The 22,409-nt window shown below is 44.5% G+C and overlaps 1 protein-coding gene across 8 annotated transcripts in view; it reads right to left on the bottom strand.

The window, feature by feature from the left end:
- The window catches only part of rimbp2a (RIMS binding protein 2a), a 66,119-nt gene extending 49,908 nt beyond the window's left edge, over positions 1–16,211 (bottom strand). For 5 of the 8 annotated variants that reach the window (XM_059541711.1, XM_059541712.1, XM_059541714.1 and 2 more), the window contains exons 1-2: positions 15,904–16,211; positions 13,226–13,400 (exon numbers count right to left, since the gene is read on the bottom strand). In XM_059541711.1, coding sequence (XP_059397694.1) covers positions 13,226–13,400; positions 15,904–16,196 — 468 coding nt within the window. In that variant the 5' untranslated portion in view covers positions 16,197–16,211. The remainder of the gene's footprint in view (positions 1–13,225; positions 13,401–15,903) is intronic. The other 3 variants (XM_059541719.1, XM_059541720.1, XM_059541716.1) reach the window with 2 other exon arrangements.
- Between the last annotated feature and the right edge of the window lie 6,198 nt (positions 16,212–22,409).

Here is a 22,409-nt window from a genome sequence, read left to right as displayed (position 1 = left end):
ATAGGGATCAGATTTCATCTCCTTCAGCGATCTCACCTGCACTTCGCTGTCTTCTCCGGAGAAGCCTCTACACGCCGTCGAAAAGCCTCTCAGCGGGATAGCACTGCAACGCAGATCTGAGGACGCCGGCTCGTGCTTCATCTCGACGCCGCCTTCAGCACTCGCTTCCTGCTGCGCCATCCGGCGTGACTATATCCTTTTCAAAGCTAGTGTGTTTGCCGCTGCATCACACTTTTTTCCTCCAGAATTCGAGGCGTTGTTTCAAATGCCTCGGGCCTGCGCTTCCTGCCGAGGCCCTCTGCCCAGCGAGGACCGCCACATCATCTGTGTCTCCTGCCTGGGCCGCGAGCATGCTGAGAGCGCACTCTTCAAGGGCGGCTGCCCTGAGTGCGACGACATGGCTATATCGACCCTGCGGGCTCGATTAGCTCAAACCAGCCACGATGCTCCACCCGCTCCGCCTCTTCTCTCTCAAGTGCCGCGTAAGAAACGCCGCGATCAGAGAATGCCTGAGCATACTGTTACACGCGAGCTCACGCCGGAACACTCCCCGCGTGCCTCGCCCGCTCTCGCTCCTTCGCCTGTCCTCTTCGTGGACGAGCAGCGCCAGTCCCTGCTCACCAGCGCCCCCTTCTCCTTCGGAGCGCCTGAGGCGGAAGAGGACAGACACGACAGCCTTTCTCTCGCCGCGTCCAGTAGTGAGGAATGGTCGGGCTCCATTGCGGACCCCCCCCCCTCTACAGCACCCAGCTGCACCGGACAACGCGCCGATATCGACGCGGAGCTTACTCGCGTGCTTACAAGGGCTGTCAGCGACCTTCAGCTCGACTGGTCTCCTCCAGACGAGCCCGCTAAAAGCAGGCTGGATGAATGGTTCCTGCAGGGGCGCCCTTCGGCCCCTCCGCAAAGAAACGCCCCCTTCTTCCCGGAAGTTCACAATGAACTCACGAAGTCGTGGAAAGCCCCATTCTCCGCACACTTGAAGACTTCTGTCTCGTCAGCTCTCTCCTCTGTCGACGGCGCCCGAGACCACGGTTACGAGAGCCTCCCCCCTCTCGAGGAGGCTATTGCTGCACACCTCTGCCCGCCATCAGCCGCTGGATGGCGGTCAAAGCCTGTGCATCCATCCAAGCCGTGCCGCACCACCTCAGCTCTCGCTGGCCGAGCTTACCCCTCCGCTGGTCAAGCCGCTTCGGCTCTACACACCATGGCTGTGCTGCAGGTTTTTCAGGCCAGACTTCTCCGTAACCTGGACGAGTCTGCCCCAGATACCTATGACTTTAAAGATCTCCGCAGCACTACTGATCTAGCCCTGCGTGCGACAAAGACCACAGCACAAGCGATCGGCCGAAGCATGGCAGGCCTCGCTGTTTTAGAGCGACACCTCTGGCTCACGCTCACGGAGATGAAAGACGCCGACAAATCCGCCTTTCTCGACTCTCCTATCTCGCCTTCCGGCCTCTTTGGCCAGTCAGTTAAGAGTTTCGCTGAACGCTTCACTGAGGCTCAGAAAACGTCGCAGGCAATGAGACACTTCCTGCCGAAACGCTCTAGCTCTGCTGCGGGACGCCGTAGAAACGCGCTGCCCCCTCAGACCTCGAAGCCATCGCAGCCAGACTTACAGTCTCGCCCAGCGACCAAAACCCAGCACGGCTCTCGCTCTACGAGCCGCAAACCGCCAGAGAGACGGGGACCTCGGCCCAGGATTGTGCTGAACCCCGAGCCTCCGAAGCCCTCCTGACCTTCGGGCTGAAAAGACCGTGGTTAAGTCCCGCTGCGGCCGGACCACCACACAAGAAACCTCACATGCTTCCTCCAATCCCCTCACTAAAGGCGGTTGGAGATGTCTATACTGCAGTAAAGGAGCCTGTTACAATGCACGCACGCCTGCACACAAACGCCGTTTTTACGGCGACCTCAATAAAGCACAAAAAGAGCTTTTTCTATGTAGGCAGTGTGCCCACTACACAGTACGCACCCCTACATGTATACACACTCCCCCAAGTGTCACAAAGACTCACTCGGGTCTCCTTTCATGCCCACCTTCCCGCTCGCGCCGGAGGTGCTATAAATGTAGCGCGCGTGCCCACTTCTCAGTGCGCAACCCTACAAATAAGCGCTGTCACCACAGTGTCACAAGCACAGCATACTCGAGCTACTGGTCCCCTCATAACAGGCGGCCAGTGCCCGAAGCACATTCAACCCATAGCCGCACGAGCCGCTGCATGGCAGGCCATGCCCGGCATATCAGATTGGGTTTTGAATATAATAAAACGAGGTTACTCGCTCCAGTTCGCTCGCAGACCGGCGCGCTTTCGCGCCGTGGTCGAAACGAAAGTGAAAAGCGAAATGACACACGTCCTTCGCGCCGAACTGATAAACCTTCTTGCAAAAGGGGCGATAGAAACTGTCCCCCCTGCGCAGCGCGAGTCAGGCTTTTACAGCCGCTACTTCCTCGTACCAAAAAAGGATGGCGGTCTCAGACCCATCCTAGATCTCAGACGTTTGAACAAAGCGCTTATGACGCGATCGTTCAAAATGTTAACTACCAAACAAATACTCACGCAAATTCGCCCGAGGGATTGGTTTTTCTCAGTGGATCTGAAAGACGCTTACTTTCACATTCAAATAGCACCCCATCACAGGCCATTCTTGAGATTCGCCTTCGAGGGGCAGACTTATCAGTACATGGTTCTTCCATTCGGCCTCTCCGTAGCGCCCCGTACGTTTACGCGGTGCATGGATGCCGCTCTCGCACCCCTGAGAATGCGGGGAGTGCGAGTATTGAACTACCTCGACGACTGGCTAGTTTTAGCCCATTCCGAGGAACTACTGACGACACACAGATCCTGGATCCTCAGCCATTTAGAATGCCTGGGTCTCACGATCAACACTGTCAAGAGCGCTCTGTCTCCCAGCCAGAGGATTTCCTTTTTGGGGATAGACATAGACTCTGTGACATGTACAGCGCGTCTGACGTCACAGCGCGCTCTCACTATTCAGCATTTAGCCGTGTCGTTCAAAGCCGGGTCTCTTTACCCGCTCAAACGATTTCAGGAAATGCTAGGTCTGATGGCATCAGCCTCTGCGGTTCTCAAACTGGGCCTGCTGCGCATGCGCCCACTACAGCGCTGGCTGAGAGACCGTGTTCCAGCGCGCGCCTGGATTTCCGGCCGCGCGCGCATCAGGGTGACCCACGGCTGCATCGCAGCTCTGGCCCCTTGGAAAATAGCCAACTGGTATCAGTTAGGCGTAAGCATGGGCGCTGTCTCGAAATGGAAAGTAGTCTCGACAGATGCATCCAACCTCGGTTGGGGCGCCCTGTACGAGGGCAGGTCTGCCTCCGGCCTCTGGTCGAGCCCGGAGCGACTGTTACACATAAACTGTCTGGAGATGATAGCGGTCGAACTATCCCTGAAAGCTTTCCTCCCATTTTTAAAGGGCCATCACGTTCTAGTCAGATCAGACAGCATGTCAGTGGTGGCCTACATAAATCGCCAGGGTGGTGTCAGGTCAGAAACCTTGCACACCCTGACCGAGCGTCTTCTGACATGGGCACATTGCAATCTGCGCTCGCTAAAGGCAGCGCATGTACCTGGCATCCTGAACCGGGGCCCGGACATGCTTTCCAGGGCGAATGTTCCCCCTGGGGAGTGGTCTCTTCACCCACAGACGGTTCAGTTGATGTGGAGCATCTTCGGCAGGGCAGAGGTCGACCTCTTCGCCTCAGAAGACAATGCTCATTGCCCAATATATTTTTCAAAGAGCAGGGACGCGCTGGCCCTCGATTGGCCCAGACGTCCGCTTTATGCCTTCCCACCGGTCGCGATGCTGCCACAGGTCATCGATCGGGTCAGGAAGAGCAGATGTGCTATGCTGCTAGTAGCCCCACTCTGGACGACCCAACCTTGGTTCTCCGAGCTGATGCAGCTGTCCAGTACAGCCCCATGGCCAATACCGCTGCGGAAAGATCTCCTCACGCAGCTGAAGGGCGCGCTCTGGCATCCCCACCCCGAACTTTGGGCCCTTCATGTATGGCCCCTCAACGGGTACCCAGGAACCTCCCTGAGGGAGTGTTAAAGACCATTACGGAAGCCAGAGCGCCCTCAACCAGGCACCTATACGCGCAGAAATGGTCAGTGTTCTCCACCTGGTGCGGGACACGGAACCTAGACCCTCACGTATGTGACGTGTCGGAGATACTCTCCTTCCTACAGGAGCGTTTAGATGCGGGCAGATCCCCGTCTACGCTCAAAGTGTATGTGGCAGCCATTGCAGCTTCTCATGCTCCGGTGGCCGGCCTATCACTGGGAAAAAACGAACTGGTCATTCGTTTCCTTAAGGGAGCTCGTCGGATGAACCCTCCCCGACCCCCTTCAATCCCTTCCTGGGACCTGTCTACGGTCCTAGAGGCCTTAAAGGGCCCCCCTTTTGAACCGCTTCAGTCTGTCGATATGAAGCTTCTTTCGTTCAAAACCGCTTTTCTACTGGCTCTGGCCTCAGTCAAGCGAGTGGGGGATTTACATGCGCTATCTGTAAGCGCTGACTGTCTCGAGTTTGGGCCTAATGACTCCAGAGTCATTCTCAGACCAAGACACGGCTATGTCCCCAAGGTGCTCTCAACACCGTTCAGAGCGCAGGTCATCTCGCTGTCAGCCCTTTCCTCGCAAAGTGACGAAAGCAACGCGAGCTTCATCTGCCCCGTCAGGGCTCTTAAAACCTATATTGCGCGCTCCGCCTTATTCAGGAGGTCGGACCAGCTCTTCATATGCTTTGGTGGGCGCACCCGAGGTCTCGCCACCACGAAGCAAAGCCTATCGCGATGGATAGTAGACACTATCTCGCTGGCTTACAAATCTAAGGGACTTCACTGCCCGTTCGGCATCAGAGCCCATTCCACCCGAGGTATGGCCTCGTCATGGGCGTGGTCCTGCGGGATACCACTGGATGATATCTGTGCGGCGGCAGGCTGGGCCTCTCCGTCCACATTTATTAGATTCTATAATCTGCAAGTCCCTGCCCTGCAGGCCAGGGTACTTTCTATATAGACGTGCTAAGCCTTATCACGTCCCCCTTTTTTTTCGTTCCCTATATAAAGCTCACTAAGGTTGGCTGTTGGGACTGCGATTTCTCCTGCTATAAAGCCCCGAGCTCTCGCCTTGGGCTGTGACAGGTCGAAGTTCCCGAGCACGCACGGCGTTTTACATTGTGTTCCCATAGCGTAAGCTAGCTTACGCAGTACGAGAGTACTCTCGAAAGGGAACGTACTCGGTTACTAACGTAACCTCGGTTCCCTGAGATGAGGGAACGAGTACTGCGTAACCTGCCGTGCTATGTGCTCGGACCGGGTGATCGCTTCAGTCGATTTAAAACCTGATCCCTATGGTGAAGCGGTGGCTTATATAGTTCCAGCCACGCCTATTTTGGCGCGCTCTGACGTCCAATGGGCGCGAAGCGCCCCCATTGGTTCGTTACTCTCCGCCGCCTCACCATAGGTTGCTGCAGTTGCCGCAGCACAGCCAATAAGCGCGCGAGCCGCTTCGCTTGGGTCTGCTGTGCTGCAGCACTGCGTTTTACATTATTTAAAAATTAAGGATAATTTTTGGCTTCATATTCTCGAGAAAAGGGGACCTTTTCCCATAGCGTAAGCTAGCTTACGCAGTACTCGTTCCCTCATCTCAGGGAACCGAGGTTACGTTAGTAACCGAGTACGTTTTCCCTCTTCAGAAGTGCAACACTCTTTTTAATGGTGTTGTGCAATAATTTTTTCAGAGTTACGAATTTGTCACTGTTCTCCCAATGTATAGTTTGTTTTCAAGATTTGAAACCTTGTAAATAGTGATCTGAAAACTGGTGTGCGAATAGGTGAAAAAAAGTTTTAAAAACTCTGAAAACTGAGGTTCGAAAGGGCAAAACATTACATTACATTTGCAGACAATTCTTTCAGAGCTGAGTTTACAACACCCACTTTGCGGAGATACGCCCACACAGTTGCGAGCTTGCGACTCACGTGATTTTTGGCAGCGTTGTCACGCAGCTCTGCTTTGAAACTCTGAAACTCAGACTGAGCGAAAATTAAGCTTCGCAACTAAAAAAAAAAAGCCTGGAGGGAGGGCCTTCTGCTCTTGGCCAATGCTTTGCTGTCTGCTGACGTACAGTCCAATCACAAGTCTCATTTACTGGAAAGGTGGGATTGACTGACTGCTCTGCCAATGACAAAAGCGCACAGGATATGCAAAATAAACGGTCCTAAAATTTAAAAAAGGTTACCGACTTGTCGCTGGAATTCACCATACAATTGCCAGTATCCACTGAGTTTACCACTGACCACACACACACACACACACACACACACACACAGTATCAATTTTAGTGATGTGGTGGAGAACAAATAGTTTATCATCTGTTTTAAACATTATATATTTATTAGCCTACTTATTTATGTTATATATATATATACTTATATGTTATATATAAACTACTTATATAATATATGAAAATACAGATGTTTAGATTATAATTCAGGTTTATTTTTTATTATTTTTACAAAATATAGATTTTAAAATGTCTCAATACATATAGCCTATAGTGATTGCAGAAAAAAGTTAACCATGCATTCATAAATTTGTAATAGGCAATTATTTATAATTTTACTGAAATACTTTAATGAAAGTAAAAAAATACACTGTACACCTTTCTGAATATTTAAATATAATATCTAAATATTCTTTTGGATGCACTATAGAAGTCACTTTAATTGTAATATTCGGTCTCTACATGAAGAGAGTCAGTGGTCCACTGCGTGAGGAAAGTGAGTCGTGAGGAAAGTGAGTCGTTTGCTGCATGAGGAAAGTGAGTCGCCATCTGAGGTAAGTGAGGTGAGTGTGTATACTGATGCACCGCCGGACTATCAGTGGTAAACTCAGTAACTACTGGCAATTGTATGGTGAATTCCAGCGACAAGTCGATAACCTTATTTTAGAACCGGACCGCACGCCATCCTAGACGGGACCGCCTTGTGGCCAGAAATCTGTGCAACTGTTTTTGTAATTGGCGGAGCAGTCAGTCAATCCCACCTTTCCAGTAAATACGACTTGTGATTGGACTGTACGTCAGCAGACAGCAAAGCATTGGCCAAGAGCAGAAGGCCCTCCCTCCAGGCTTTTTTTTTTTAAGTTGCGAGGTTGCGAAGCTTCATTTTCGCTCAGTCTGAGTTTCAGAGTTTCAGAGTTTCAGAGCTGAGCTGCGTGACAACGCTGCCACAAATCACGTGAGTCGCAAGCTCGCAACTGAGTGGGCGTATCTCTGCAAAGTGAGTGTTGTAAACTCAGCTCTGAAAAAATTATCTGCAATAGGAGTGCAAATGTAATGTAATGTAATACGTTTCGCCCTTTCAAACCTCAGTTTTCAGAGTTTTAAAAACTTTTTTTCACCTATTCGCACACCAGTTTTCAGATCACTGTTTACAAGGTTTGAAATCTTGAAAACAAACTATACACCGGGAGAACAGTGACAAATTCGAAACTCTGAAAAAATGATTGCATAACACCATTAAAAAGAGTGTTGCACTTCTGAAGAAGGAAAACTCAAAAACAAAATTATGTTTTTGAGATTAAATTTTTTTTTTAAACATCGTAAAAAAATGTTGCAGTTCTGAAGAAGGAAATCTCAAAAACAACAATGTTTGCAGAGATATTTTTTATTTTTTTACATTTTGCAAGCTCGCAAATCTTATTTTTCGATCTTGCAAAACTTTTTTTTTGTAAGATTTTGAGTATTTCGAACACTTAGTTTCAACCTTTCAGACCTTTATTTTCAGTTTTGAATCATGGCAGGATTTAAATCCCATAGTTTTCCATTACCAACCTGTCCTCCCTCACTAGTGGGCTTGTTGCCAGGGCAACAGCTCCAGCATCACACCACTTGGAACACAGTAGATGCATTTTAGCTTATAGAAAACGTTTCAGATTACAAATGTAAACAAGGTTCCCTGTGTAGGGAACGAGACACTGCTTCCTCTATGGGTCACTATGGGGAATGCCTCGTCTTGACCTGTGTCTGAAGCATACATTGAAAAAACATAAACTACATGTTGGCCAGCGACAGCCCCTGTCATCACTACCGATGCGACTATAGTATAAATAGGCACCGGGAGAGCACGTCATTCACTTCTTCGTCTGAAGCTTGTGTCCGAAGCATGGCAGAAAGCTAGAGGACGCAGTAACCATGGTTACATTCATAACCTGAGACGTTCCCTTTCACACACTCACCTCACGCAGCGAATGACTCACTTTCCTCAACTCAGTTTCTTTTTCGGGGGGCGGGGGGTTGGTCCTGTAGCTAATTTCACATAATGATTAAAAATTACAAAATCATAATTTTTAAAAAGGTTTTATTGAAAAAATTGCCTTATTAAATGAACTGTTATTTATAAGCTTTTTTCCTTCTGTGGCCTGAAATTGATGAATTTTGGTAAATATTTAGCTAAATGTGTTTTTTTTGTGTGTGCTGGTAGTAGGCTAGTGCTGGCAACCTTGTCTGGTTTAGGCCTGTCATGGATAAATAATGATGATAATAAAACCGCCAGTAGCTGACAGCAAAACCATGGTTTAAGTATTTATTGAATCGTTCAAATCAAACTTTTCGTTCAAAACGGCTGATTCTATTAGAAAGGAAACAAGAGAGTCCATTTGAATGGACTGTTGAATCACTGGCTCACTTAAATCGTTGAAAATCTGATTAATTCAAGGAACAAAACACCGTATCAAGGGCCGTTCACATATCGCGCATAAAAACGTGTGGAAAACACTTCGCTTTCTCCTTTCCAAAGCGCTCAGGCAGTTGCGCTCCTAAGGCTTCTGCTGTTGCTAAGCAACCATGACCTGCTCTCTCCATGAAGACGCGGAAATTTCAGCAAAGGATAAATGAATTTGCAGCACTAAAAATCGATTGCAGTAGCTCTGCTACTAAATTTATTTCAAAATTCCTTCATCTTGGCTGAGCTTTCAATGTTGTTACGGGAAAGGATGAAGCTGATTTGTTGGTTCTTGTCACATGACCTGCGGTGCGCTTGCGGCATTCTGAAAAGTTGAGATGTTTTTAACTCGATGCGGTGCAGACGCGCCTGGAAAAAACGAGCACGTTGCACCGTCGCTTCCATTATGAGCGCGCATACCGCGCGCCTACATTGGAAATAACAAGCCTGAGCGCGCAAAAGACGTGATATGTGAACGGCCCCTTACTATGTACTGTTGTAGCTACAAAATTAAAAGCACATTTGTGCTCGCGCACATGTGCTGATACTCAAGAATTGCTCGATGTTCAATTAATATAAAAACGTAAAACATTTTTTTTTTCATGGCTTAAACTATAAGGACATTCTAACTGTATTTATTAATTCTAACAGGCTTCATTGTGCAGTGAATTCTTTTGGACTCTTAGGAAGTATTTTTGTTGGGTTTTTGCAAAGTCGGTGACTCAAAATGTCAGCTCTATCCTCTCAATCCGTCACAAACAGCGTATGAGGACAATGGAAGCAATAAAAAACAACAAAAGAGCAATAATATACAAGTGCTATAACAAGTCTCAGTTAGCTTACACGTAACAAAGGCTTTTAAATAATATAATAAAGCAAAAAGAAAACAGATAGAATAGAAAAAGAATAGAGCAAGCTATTAGAGGTCTTTTTTGCCTTTGGTAATTGTATAATAAAAGAAAACCGATAGAATACAAAAGATTAGAAAACTTAATATTATTCTTTTTTTTAAGAATAGTGAGTGTTAAAGTTAGAGGGTCAAATAAATTTGGAAGAGATGTGTTTTAAGCTGATTCTTGAAGATAAGGATTGAGAACAGACAATCCAGTAAAGATTTACCCAAACGAAGGTCTGAGACTACAGAATATCCTCAATGCAGAAAGCACTCTCTTTCACACACACACACACACACACACACACACACACACACAGTATCAATTTGATGTGAAAAAAGTGATGTGGTGGAGAACAAATAGTTTATCATATGTTTTAAACATTATATATTTATTAGCCTACTTATTTATGTTATATATATGCTTATATGTTATATATAAACTACTTATATAATATATGAAAATACAGATGTTTAGATTATAATTCAGGTTTATGTTTGTGAGTGGGGCGGGGCCGAGGGACGTGGGAACAAGCGAGGCCGGTGGAGTGATTGGAGATGAACGACAACTGTTCGACCCACCGGTCTTAAGTCCCACGGAGGAGATGGAAGGATATAAAACAGGAGCGACGACAGTGAAGGACGTGAGAGGACCAGGCCTGGGCTTTACTTTATGTTTTGGTTTTTATTTGTGCGCATCAGTCGTCCGCGAGGGGCTGACGCGCTGTTTTGTGTTTATTTTGATTATTAAAGTTTCATTTGATTGTCCGCCGGTTCCCGCCTCCTTCTTCCCGAAGATTACGGAGTTTTTATTATTACAGTGGTGCCGAAACCCGGGAGAAGGAGGGACGCGCTGCTGAAGATCCCTCGCCGCTGTGGTGAATCCGCGGTGCCATCGAGCTGGCGAGGAAGTGTGCCGCCATGGACGCTCGAGGCGGTGGGCTGGAGTGAGTTGCTGGGGACGGGCGAGCTCGCTGCTGGCCGCCCGTGATGTGGAGGGGCGGCTGCCGTCCGTGAGGGAGCGGAGGAGTCGGCGCCGTTTGCCAGGGGGCCGGAGCCTGCTGCCTCCGAGGACGCAGTAACCATGGTTACATTCATAACCTGAGACGTTCCCTTTCAAGGAAACATCGAATTGCATCCTCTAGGGGTCGCTATGGGGAACAGTATACCTACGCCGCCATGCTGATGGGAGTGCAGGCCAGAAACATGGCGAGCACAAAGTACCAACTCTACTCTGCAGGGGAATTTCCATGGGAGTTGCCCCTGGGACGTTAGACGGCTGTCCGTGACATTATCCCTTATGGCCAAAAGCCTAGGCTACATACCCAACTTACTTGTTAGGGCCTAGGCCTGCGGTAGAGTTCAAGGCTTGGAATCAAGAAAGATTCCTTTAAAGGGAAACGGGAAAGAGCCTAGCATTTTATACTAAGTCTTGCCTGTCTCAACAGATCCCTAGTAGCAACAACCTGTTTAGATAGTTATCCAAGGATACATAGGTGGAGCCCAAGATGAATGGGCCTTTTACCAACTCAAGAAAGGGCACAAAGCAACCACGCAAAGCCCCACCATATATGAATTTAGAAAGAATGCAGAAAACTAGCGTGCAAACTTACCACAATGTGGATTTTAGAAAGTGCACAAAGACCTCATGTGCACACTTACCATAACATGGATTTTAAGATACTGTTCTAAATAGCTCTCGTGACACTCCATTAAATGGAATGGTGCATCCCACTGGTTGCCAGGTGCTCTTGCAAAAAACAGAGAACTCAATTCTCATGTGAGAGGAGAACTCCGAATTCAGGAAGAGTGCAGCGCGCTCATAGGCAACCCTTTTTGGTAAAGGGGAGCGCTGCTAAACAACCACGAGAACAGCCCATGGAGCGAGGAATTCAACTCCTCAGAAAGGGAGAGAACTCGGGCGCTTAAGGGGAAACGCCATGCTAACAATAGCCCTGCATGTTGAGTGAAGCGATGTTTAAAGTGTATTAATAAATGACACACTGGTTGAGTGGAGCCCAAGGAACCAAGGTCTAACCAACTCTAAAAAAGGGAATGAAGCTGAGTGCATAACCCTTACCATACAGAATTTTAGAAAGTGAACAGAGTCTTGCGTGTACACTTACCACCTATGTGGATTTTAGAAAGTTCACAAAGTGTTCAACGTGCACACTTACCACCATGTGGATTTAAGAAAGTACACAGAGCTTAGCGTGTGAACTTAAAGCTACCCAGGTATCACAGAGGTGCTGAACCGAATTGGAGAGGCAAGCTCAAATACAACCCTCTAAGGCGAGGGGAGCACTGCCTGAGTCAGCATTACACAATGGTTCTTGCAAATGCCACCTATACTTCCTGCTTGATGTGTCAGCAAGAGGGGATATCCAGGTGACCAGGAAGCCCCCCAGGGCGATCTAGCCGAACATCCAGGAAATGTTGCAGTTCCGTGCTCGTCCGGGGGCCTGATGATAAAGAAGGCTCCCGCAGAAGCCTATGACCTGGCCGTATTATCCAGGAAGCATGAAGCCGGAACCAGGGCTATCATACTGGCTGGTGAAGTATCGACGAGTGAAGTAACACTGCTAAGAAATCTCACAGAAGGATTATACACATAACCATTCAACATATATAGAATGGATCATACTCACCCACCATGGTTCCCGCGCTGGAGTCCCGCTCAAGAGGCGACCCAAAGAAACCTCCAGGCGGGACCATAAGTAAGGTGGTTAATATAAAGCCACAGAGCCAACCAAACATCATAGGTCCAGCATAGGAAATTAATGCAGGAAGTTCCTACCTCCCTTAGACCCGCGATTTCTCCTACCCGCAGGTGGGGGAGGGGCGAGCCGTGACACTATCCTTGTGTGGCCATTTCTGATCCTCAGATTGAGAAGGGCCAGGACTCCTGGGTTGTACGGGCTCAGACCTGGACCTTCGCCTCCCTGAACTTCTCAGCCACTGTCTCGACAGAGGTATCAAAGTTTAAAAGGTGAGATGTCTCCCAAAAGACTTACATCTTAAGAGAAGATGCTTCCCCATGGAGAGATAGCATGGCAGCTTCTCTTTAACAGCCCCTCAGTAGTCCTGCAAATGCATCGCAATGAGCGCAGTAGAGTGCATCCAACTCCCTCAAGAGCTGAACACACTTGTGGACACACACTTCACTACACACACACCGATCCACAGTATGCAAGCTGAGTGAACTGTAGGTATCAGAGCAAAGCCTCTGGTGAGAAACATGCACTCCTAAATGCTGAACGCTTCAAACAAAACAGTCAATGAAGACGAAGAAGAGAATAACGTGTTCTCCCGGTGCCTATTTATACTATAGCCGCACCGGTAGTGATGTCAGTTGGTGTTTTTTTCAATGTATGCTTCAGACACGGGTCACGATGAGGCGTTCCCCATAGTGACCCCTAGAGGGTGCAGTTCCAAGTTCCCTTGAAAGGGAACACTGTTGCTGTCACTCATTAAACTTCTCACTAGAGTTTCAGACAACTTGCTGAAATTGAGAAGTGTGATTATTGCCAAAAAAACGGAACAAATAATCAACAAAACCAAACCACAAACTGACTCACCAGGGATTGGTGCTGCTGTTTCTGCTGTCTGAGAGTGGCTAGCTCTAGATTAAGAGCTCTGATGTTGTCCTCTAGGAGGCGGCAGCGTTTCACATGGTGGGCTGCATGATAGGCCAGGTTCAATGGCTGGGCCTCCTGCTTCAGCTGCAGGGGAATAGGGCAGACAGGGTAGTGACTTACCCAAACAAACTTTCAGGATGAACACAGTGGACACAATCCTGCATATTATGTATGTCACTTTTATTCAATTTTAAAATGATTCCATTTTTCTCAGAAATGTAAACTATAAGTAAACTAATTGTATGTCTAGGCACTTTTGGGTGATTTCGGGCTAATTTGAGCAGTCTGACACAACTTTGGCTCAGCCAGTGCTGTGAGTATGGTGAGGGAAACCTGATCGAAACAGTCATTACTTTTTTTAGTGGTGCAAAAATGACACAGTATATCTTTCAAGGTTTAAGACATAAACAAAAAACATCTGAAATTCATATTTAAATAAGAAGTGTGGATAAACTTATTTTAAAAGAGATGAATGAAATGCTGTGGGTGTAACCACAAGACTTATAGTTCAAAATCTATCTTTGTGATGTTACTTATGCATTACACTGCTAAAATTTAGGCTACAAAGAATCATGCTCAGATTATCGCATTTGCTTGTTTTTTCTGATACTTGCCAACTGTGCAGTGCTGACAGGAACACTGGCACTGTAATGAAACTGAAGCACTGCATTAGAAGGGATCTCATCCCAAACTAGACCATGTAAATAAGTAATATCCTACTCATAGTCACTCTCAAGAAATACAGAAAAAATCATTTAAAAAAAGCTCTCTTGCTGAAAACTGTTACTTGTATTTTACTTTTATACATTCAGAGATTGCTGAGTCCCCTTTGAAGTAATTCATATATTATCATGTTTACATAACATAACATGACTGAGTTGCACAGTACCAAATTCTCTGTAGGACATTTTAAACTAAAGAGTGCATCATTATTAAATCTGTTACTGCTAAAACGCACGTAAAAATGCAAGTAAAATGCACCAGTGTGATATGTCAAAATCCATGTTATTAAATTAGTAAAATATACAGGTACTCTCAAGTATTACCATTATGAAAACTTTCAAATGTTACGACATTTACTAGAGACAATACATTTTTAATGTCCAATCAAGTTTTGAAGCATGCTGATTAAAAATAAGAGTTTTCTTTCCTTGTCAGTAGAGCCAACTAACAGTATATGCTGGCAAACATCCATTGTGGCTCTTCTGAACCCTAGGAACAAACTTAATATAAGTTATATGCTTTAAAAGCAAGATATAGCAAACTAAGTTCTCAGCCCACATAAATGCAACATGAAAAGCTGCTCATCCATTTGACATCATATCTCTCTTCCCTTTTCTCTTTATAATCCTGCAACCTAAAATTTTTAGCAATATTTAATCATATTTCACAGATAATATTTTTCCTTCTTTTTGAAATGAAGAAAATCCAAGACTTTTTATTTTTTGCATCAAGAAATATTAAGAAGTTAAGTTTAAAGAAAATGCAAAAAAAAAAAAAAGGATAGTTGGACTTTTGTGTGTTTGCCAACAATGATAACAGTTGGTGGATCAAATATAGCATCATTAATTATGAGACACACATAAAATTAAGCCATTTTAAACTCTCATATCAACTGCCAGCCTTTTGGTCTGCAGAATCAATGTCAGAAAAACAACAGTTGTCAATCACATTATGTGGGTTTCAAAGCTCTTGCGTCTGTTTTGTGTGTCTGTGTGGATTTAACTGAGAAATCGTACATAATCTCAGAAAACAGTCTGCTGTATCAGAATAGTAATACTACCAATCACACTGTGGTGTGTGTGCCAGGTCTCCAGCTGGTTTGTGTGCTACACTACATTAGCAGACTCAGTCACAGCCAGTCAACCTACTGCCCCATCAGTACCAACTCAACCACAGCCAGCAGAGCTACAGAAACACGGGGTGGTGAAACACACAGTTCAATATATACAACTTCTCATGTATAACAAGTGAAAAGCCCTGCAAGCGGGATGGAAGCATTAACCAGGGAGCTAATGAGCCATTAGACTAACAAATCAAGCCGACCATCAACCCTCCTCACAAAGACAATGTCCATTCATGAATAGAGCTCCATAGCAGCAGGTTCATTTGGAAAATGAACTGAAGAAACATTTTTTCACATCAGTTGTCTGCTGACTGCCCCGGGGACTGTGACGACTGCTTTAGGAGTAAAGAAAAGAAAAAAAGTATGACCTAAAGTGCATATTTACACTGAACCATGACTTTTACCAGCTGTTACTGAGACCCCCAAAAATAAACAGAAACTCAGATTAACTTGTATCTGATTTAGGTTATCTGCTTGTTTGCATCCTCCAAACTTCCTGTAGAAAACTAAGCAACAAGACATCATCACAATCCACCACCCAAATCCAGATGCCACCAGGTCAGATGTCTCCCTGCACTTATGGATCATGCCATATCCTGTAGGATGCTCTCTTGTCTTTCTTTGCAGTATTCCAGAGCCGGAATGAACCAGCGCGCTCTCTGTTCTAAGCCAAGGAAGGGCAACATGTAGGCATAACAGCACGGCATTACACACACATTCTCCTTGCTACTGATCTCATTTATATCAAACATGATCTGTGTGTGTACTGTACCTTAACGGTATCCGTTTCCACCTCTCTTTCTCCTCCTTAGAGCTCCCACTCCCATATATCACCAGCTGCCAGGAGTGGCAGTGACGACACGTCTGTAGTGTGTGTTTGTGTGTAGCTCTGTGCTCATTTGTGCATGTGTGTCCCTGCAGAAGCCCTGAGCTGGAACAAGAGACAGACAGTGTGAAAGCATCTCCAGGCTCTCTAGGAGTGGTGCAACAGAACTGTGCGTTCCCTATCTTGCTCTTTTTCTCTCTCTCGTTCTCTCCCTCTCTGTCCCTCTCACATGCAGTCATAGTGAATTGCGCATGCTCCTTGATATACACATTCCTGCTCTCATACAGCACGCACACACAGGCTTTCTCTCTCTATCCAACACTTGCACACTCACTTATGGAAAGCAGTGAGTGTAAAGTGTGTAGAGCAGTGTAGAGCCACTCCCATCACTGATGTGCCTTTCTAATATTTCAAAAGCCAATTAAATATATCTAATCATTTGCAGTAATGCAATTAGTATTATTTTTGAGACATAATCTGGGTTTTTTAATTTTTTCATGACCCAAATATAATGATTCCCTTGATATGTGTAAAATATTACCAAATAAAAAACATGGTAATACTTTCTATGAAGCCTGTATTTATAATACATTATTTAGATTAGATTAGATTCAACTTTATTGTCATTATGCTGAGTACAAGTACAGAGCTAATGAAATACAGTTAGCATCTAACCAAAAGTGCAAGAATATAGTGTTTTATATACATAAAAGTGCAGAGTAAGATAGGCTATGATATACAGAATGTACAGTGGAGTTGCTATATACAGTATTGAGCAGAGTATGTACAGAATATAAATAGGAATGCAAATGTAGAGATTGTATGTACATTATGAACAGAGCAATGTAGGATTATATATACATTATGAACAGCAGCATTGTGAGAACAGTGAATATAAATACAGTTGGATGAGTGTGTAAAAGTATTGTTAAACAATGTATTACAGTATATACAGAATAACAGTAGTGCAATTATGTTTTTATAGAAATAGTTTACTGTGCTTTGTACAGTAACAGCTTTAGACAGTTTACAGTAATGGCTAGAACAGTGTGCAGTTTGTGCAAAATATGACTAGTGCAAATGCATGTGTGTAAAGTACTGTTACCAGTGCAGTAAAAGAGCAGGTGCAGGTTAGATTGGTGGGGTGGCGTTCAGAAGTGTCACAGCCTCGGGGAAGAAGCTCTTCTTGAGCCTACTAGTGCGAGAGCACTACTAGACTCCTGTAACGCCTGCCGGATGGAAGGAGGGTGAAAAGTCCATGGTTAGGGTGAGAGGCATCCTTAATGATGTTCCTTGCCCTGCCCAGACAGCGCTTCTGATAAATGTTCTCGATGGATGTTAACTGGGTGCCGGTGATCCGATGAGCAGTTTTCACCACCCGCTGGAGTGCTTTGCGGTCAGATGCAGAGCAATTGCTGTACCATACTGAGATGCAGTTCGTGAGTATGCTCTCAATGGTACAGCGGTAGAATTCAGCAAGGATCCTGGAACTCAGGTGAACTTTCTTAAGGCTCCGTAAGAAGTAGAGGCACTGCTGTGCCTTTTTGACCAGTGTGGAGGTGTTATGGGACCAGGTGAGGTCATCAGAGATGTGGATGCCAAGGAACTTGAAACTCGAGTAGCTCCACTACAGCTCCGTTGATGTAGATGGGTGTGTGTGCATGACTCCTAGTCCGCCTGAAGTCCACAATCATATCCTTAGTCTTCTGGGTGTTTAGTTCCAGGTTGTTGGTGGCACACCACACAGCCAGGTGCTGGACCTCATCCCTGTAGGCTGACTCATCGTCATCCTTGATCAGACCGATCACCGTGGTGTCATCTGCAAATTTTATTATGGTGTTGGAGCCATAAATAGGAAAGCAGTCATGGGTGAATAGGGAGTACAGGAGAGGGCTTAGTACACAGCCCTGTGGCACGCCGGTGTTCAGGGTGATGATGGAGGATGAGAGGTTATCTAACTTAACAGCCTGAGGTCTGTTCATCAGAAAGTCTAGAATCCAGTTGCAGATGGGTGTGCTGAATCCAAGCGGGCTGAGCTTGGAGATCAGCTTGGAGGGGATTACTGTATTAAATGCAGAACTGAAGTCTATGAACAGCATTCTCACATGTGTGTTTTGACTGTCCAGGTGGGTGAGGGCAGAGTGAAGTGCCGTTGAGATGGCGTCCTCTGTTGACCTATTGTGGCGATAGGCAAATTGGAATGGGTATTCCAATTAGAATAAGGAATAAGGAATAAGGGTATTCTTACGACATTATAATGAATGCATAATGCATTATACAAAAACTTATAATATGTTGCATCATCTCATGAATATTCATAAGAACAGTTTTAATATATTATAATTTTTACTTATTTGTCGTTATAGCTTTTAAGAATATGATTATTTATTACACAATGAACACGTTGCATCCACTTTTACAATGGATTATACTCGTAGTTATAATGTATTATAAGTCTCATATCTTGCAATTTTTCTGATGCTACTTTACTTAAAGCGGTCAAAGACCACTTATAAGTAGTAATAATAATATTAATATTAAAAATGTTTTCTCTCAAAAAGCCATAAGATCAGATATCAGATCAGATGAATGTGTAATATGATACATTTGCTCTGCTCAGTGTTTTCTCTACTTCCTGTTGGCCTTCTGTAGCTAATCGTAGCTCCGTGTAGCTGTTTTTATTTTATTTTTTTCTCTAGAATCTTTATCTTACTATCACTCTCTGTTTTTTAAAGTGATAAAATATAACTTAATTCACACCATATTTCTGATATTATCGATCAATCTTATCAGATTAATTTTGCTCGTTCACTTTTATTTTATATCCGTGAGTGCAGTACACCTGCAAAGCGTTAGCACTCGTTAGCTTGTCATCAGGGCCGTCGCAAGTGGGGTGAAAGGTGGTGACGATTATAGGGGCCCACGGCCGAGGGGGGGCCCCCAGCGATCTCAACCGTCTGGCTGAGGCCAGCCTAAAACGACGATCAGTTGGCAGGCCACTGCTACGTGTAGTCACGAAAGCTTATCATTTTCATATGTTTTTAAGCCTGGCCACTTTCCAATTTAAACATTCAAAAGAGTTTAAATCATTCAAACACAAGACGCGGAAAAGCTGAACTGGTTACTCGCGCGCTGTGTTCGGTGCGCACGCATCTCACAGTCTCAGAGCCGCGTCTGACAGACAGCGACACTAAACCGAGCTCTCGTTTGCGAAGATCTCCTCGAACTTCCTCCAGCACCTGAACGAACAAATACAAATCGCAGTTTAAACAAACAGAAAAGGATGTGAAAAACCCAATTCAGCACCGCGGTGTTCTGGCATTTAGGGCTCAAGCAGAGAAAGGCATCTCAAAACACTTGAACACAGAATTTGCCTCTTTTTGCTCTTGTGCTGACAAATAAATACAAAATATGTCAAAATACCCTTCTTGGAAAGTATGTTCCAAAAAACTGTTGGTTATGTCTTAAGTGAAAGTAAACAGTTGAGAAAAAAATCGGATGTGTATTATATTGGATGCATTCATTGACTCTTAAAGTGACCGCGCCTTATTTAGCTACTACTGCTGTAATGTGAATCCAAGAAAATTAAATTAAGAAAATCACTCACTGAATTACTCCGTAGTTTTAACAAGAATGACTGCACAGTCAAACCAAAAACTATTCAGACACCATATATTATATATAAAAAAAAGTTTTAATAGTAGGTGCAGGAAACTATAATAAATTTAGGTAAGCGAGTATAGCAAAATAAAGCGAACTGTGACATATTATACCCAAAAAAAACTTCATACAGTAGACAATAAGTTAAATTGATAGAAAAAAAAATGAGACCAAAAATTATTCAGACACTCTGACCTCATGTTTTGCTTATGTTTTTTTTTTTTCTTTAATTGCTAATGCAACCTTTTCACACCACAGACTGAACAGAATTAAGCATTGCTTGGTAATTGTTCAACAAAGTATTGATAGTTGTGTAAATATTGCCATACTAACAGTTGTCTGAAGTTTGGTTTGATTGTTATCCATTACATATTTTTCTATCAAAGTTATCTGACATTATCAAGATGAATTTGTTCTGACAGTTCAACTCTGATTTCTTATCATATTTTATTACCATTTTATAAACTAGAGCAAATAAACTGTGATAATGTAAGAAATGTTGAAGGTGTCTGAATACATTTTGGTTTGGCAGTTAATTTAATTTTTACAGTGAAACTATGCAGTGCTATTTTATATTTAATAATTTGTTTTCTGTACCTGGACACCTACAAACATGAAACAACTTAAACATTGTGCAATTAGCACAAATAAATAAATATAATGAACATATAAATTAAACAACTTCAAACAGGGCCCACTGGTACAACCTGCACCGGGGCCCCGCAAACCCTAGCTACGGCCCTGCTTGTCATTAGCGTTTTCATTCCAACCTATCGCTGTTTTCTTTTCTCCTCTCCTCTCTCTCGCTCCAGTTTTTCACAAGTTCATCAAACAACCACAGTAAGAATATTTCATCAAGCACGGTGAGTAATGGCCTCTCCTGTTATTGTTACTTGCACCTCTTGCCACATGTACAGTTTATCTATCTCTGTCACAGATGAGGGATTCACATGTGATAAATGCAGGGAAATAGTTAGGCTGACAGAGAAGATTTCAGAATTAGAGACACGCATCCAAACTTTAACTGAGGACAGTAAGAATGTTAGGGCTCTAGATATGGCTTTGGATGCGTGTAGCTCAGGGTTTCCTGTACAGGGAAGTCGTGGCCTAATGGTTAGAGAGTCGGACTGGCAATCGAAAGGTTGTGAGTTCGAGTCTCGGGCCGGCAGGAATTGTAGGTGGGGGGAGTGCATGTACAGTTCTCTCTCCACCTGCAATACCACGACTTAGGTGCCCTTGAGTAAGGCACCGAACCCCCAACTGCTCCCCGGGCGCCGCAGCATAAATGGCTGCCCACTGCTCCGGGTGTGTGTTCACAGTGTGTGTGTGTGTGTGTTTACTGCTCTGTGTGTGTGCACTTCGGATGGGTTAAATGCAGAGCACAAATTCTGAGTATGGGTCACCATACTTGGCTGAATGTCACTTCACTTTCACATTCACATTGTTCGGTTCCGGCAACAGAGCCCCTGCAGCAGGGCAACTGGGTGACAGTGAGGCAGCGTAGTCGTGGGTCAAAACGCCGCTATTCTGTTCCGATCAAAACATTAAACAGGTTCTCCCCACTCAGTGATGCACCCACTGAGAAACCTGATGAAAGTGCTCTAGTTATTGGTGATTCTATTGTACGGAACGTGAATATAGAGACACCAGCCACCATAGTCAAATGTTTACCGGGAGCCAGAGCACCTGACATCTTGGCAAATTTAAAAGTGCTGGCTAATGCTAAACGTAAATATAGTAAGATTGTTATTCATGCCAGCGCTAATGATGTTCGACTTCGCCAGTCGGAGATCACTAAAAATAACATTAAAGAGGTGTGTGAACTTGTAAAAACGATGTCAGACACTGTAATATGCTCTGGTCCCCTCCCTGCTTACCGTGGTGACGAGATGCATAGCAGATTGTCATCACTCAATGGCTGGATGTCTAAGTGGTGCCCACAGAATAACATAGGTTTCATAGACAATTGGACGAGCTTTTGGGGCAGACCTGACCTGTTGAAAAGAGATGGTCTTCATCCCTCCTGGGGTACCCTTCATCCCTCCTGGGGTACCCTTTAGACAGCTGATGATAAGGAACTCTGCAACTACATAGCTAGTGGTCATTGGAGTATTAGTATGTCTGCTACTGTAAATATATGCTAACACTTTATTTTGATGGTCAACCAACAGATAAACTGACTATAAGTGTCTTTGCAAGTACGTCAGCTTATTCTTCCATACTAGATTCTACCATTCTTGAGCATACTAATACTCTAATGAGAGTTAGTTGGCATGTAGTTGCAAAATTGCTTATAGTCGATTGATTAAGGGGACAATGAAAATAAAATATACCATATAAAACATTGTATTTTTTCAGTTGGAATATTAAGCGCAAATCAATTAATTAACATTAGCTCCACAGAAACACTCAAATAACACTCATCATCTAACCACTCACAAGCTGTAGTAAGATACTGTGCAGATCTTAAATAAACAATGTTACGATATGATACAGTCCATTATACTGTAAATGAAGTATATTTAATAAAGGGTTCATTGTGTGTTTTAAATAATCATACTCTTAAACTTATAACCACAAAAACATAAATATTATGATGTATTATAATTGTTGTTATGATTATTCATGAGTTGATATAACATATTATAAGGTTTTTTATAATGCATTATGCATTCATTATGATGCCTTAAGAATACCCTTATAATGTATCATAAATACAGGCTTCATAGAAAGTGTTACCAAAATGATTTATATAAAACCTTACACTTATCTGTTTTTTATTGTTTTATTAT

The sequence above is a fragment of the Carassius carassius genome, chromosome 47, assembly GCF_963082965.1.
Source record: "Carassius carassius chromosome 47, fCarCar2.1, whole genome shotgun sequence".
In the NCBI taxonomy this organism is placed as follows: Eukaryota; Metazoa; Chordata; class Actinopteri; order Cypriniformes; family Cyprinidae; genus Carassius; species Carassius carassius.
The sequence above is the reverse complement of the archived record's forward strand: the minus strand, read 5'-3'. Positions and strand labels throughout refer to the sequence as shown.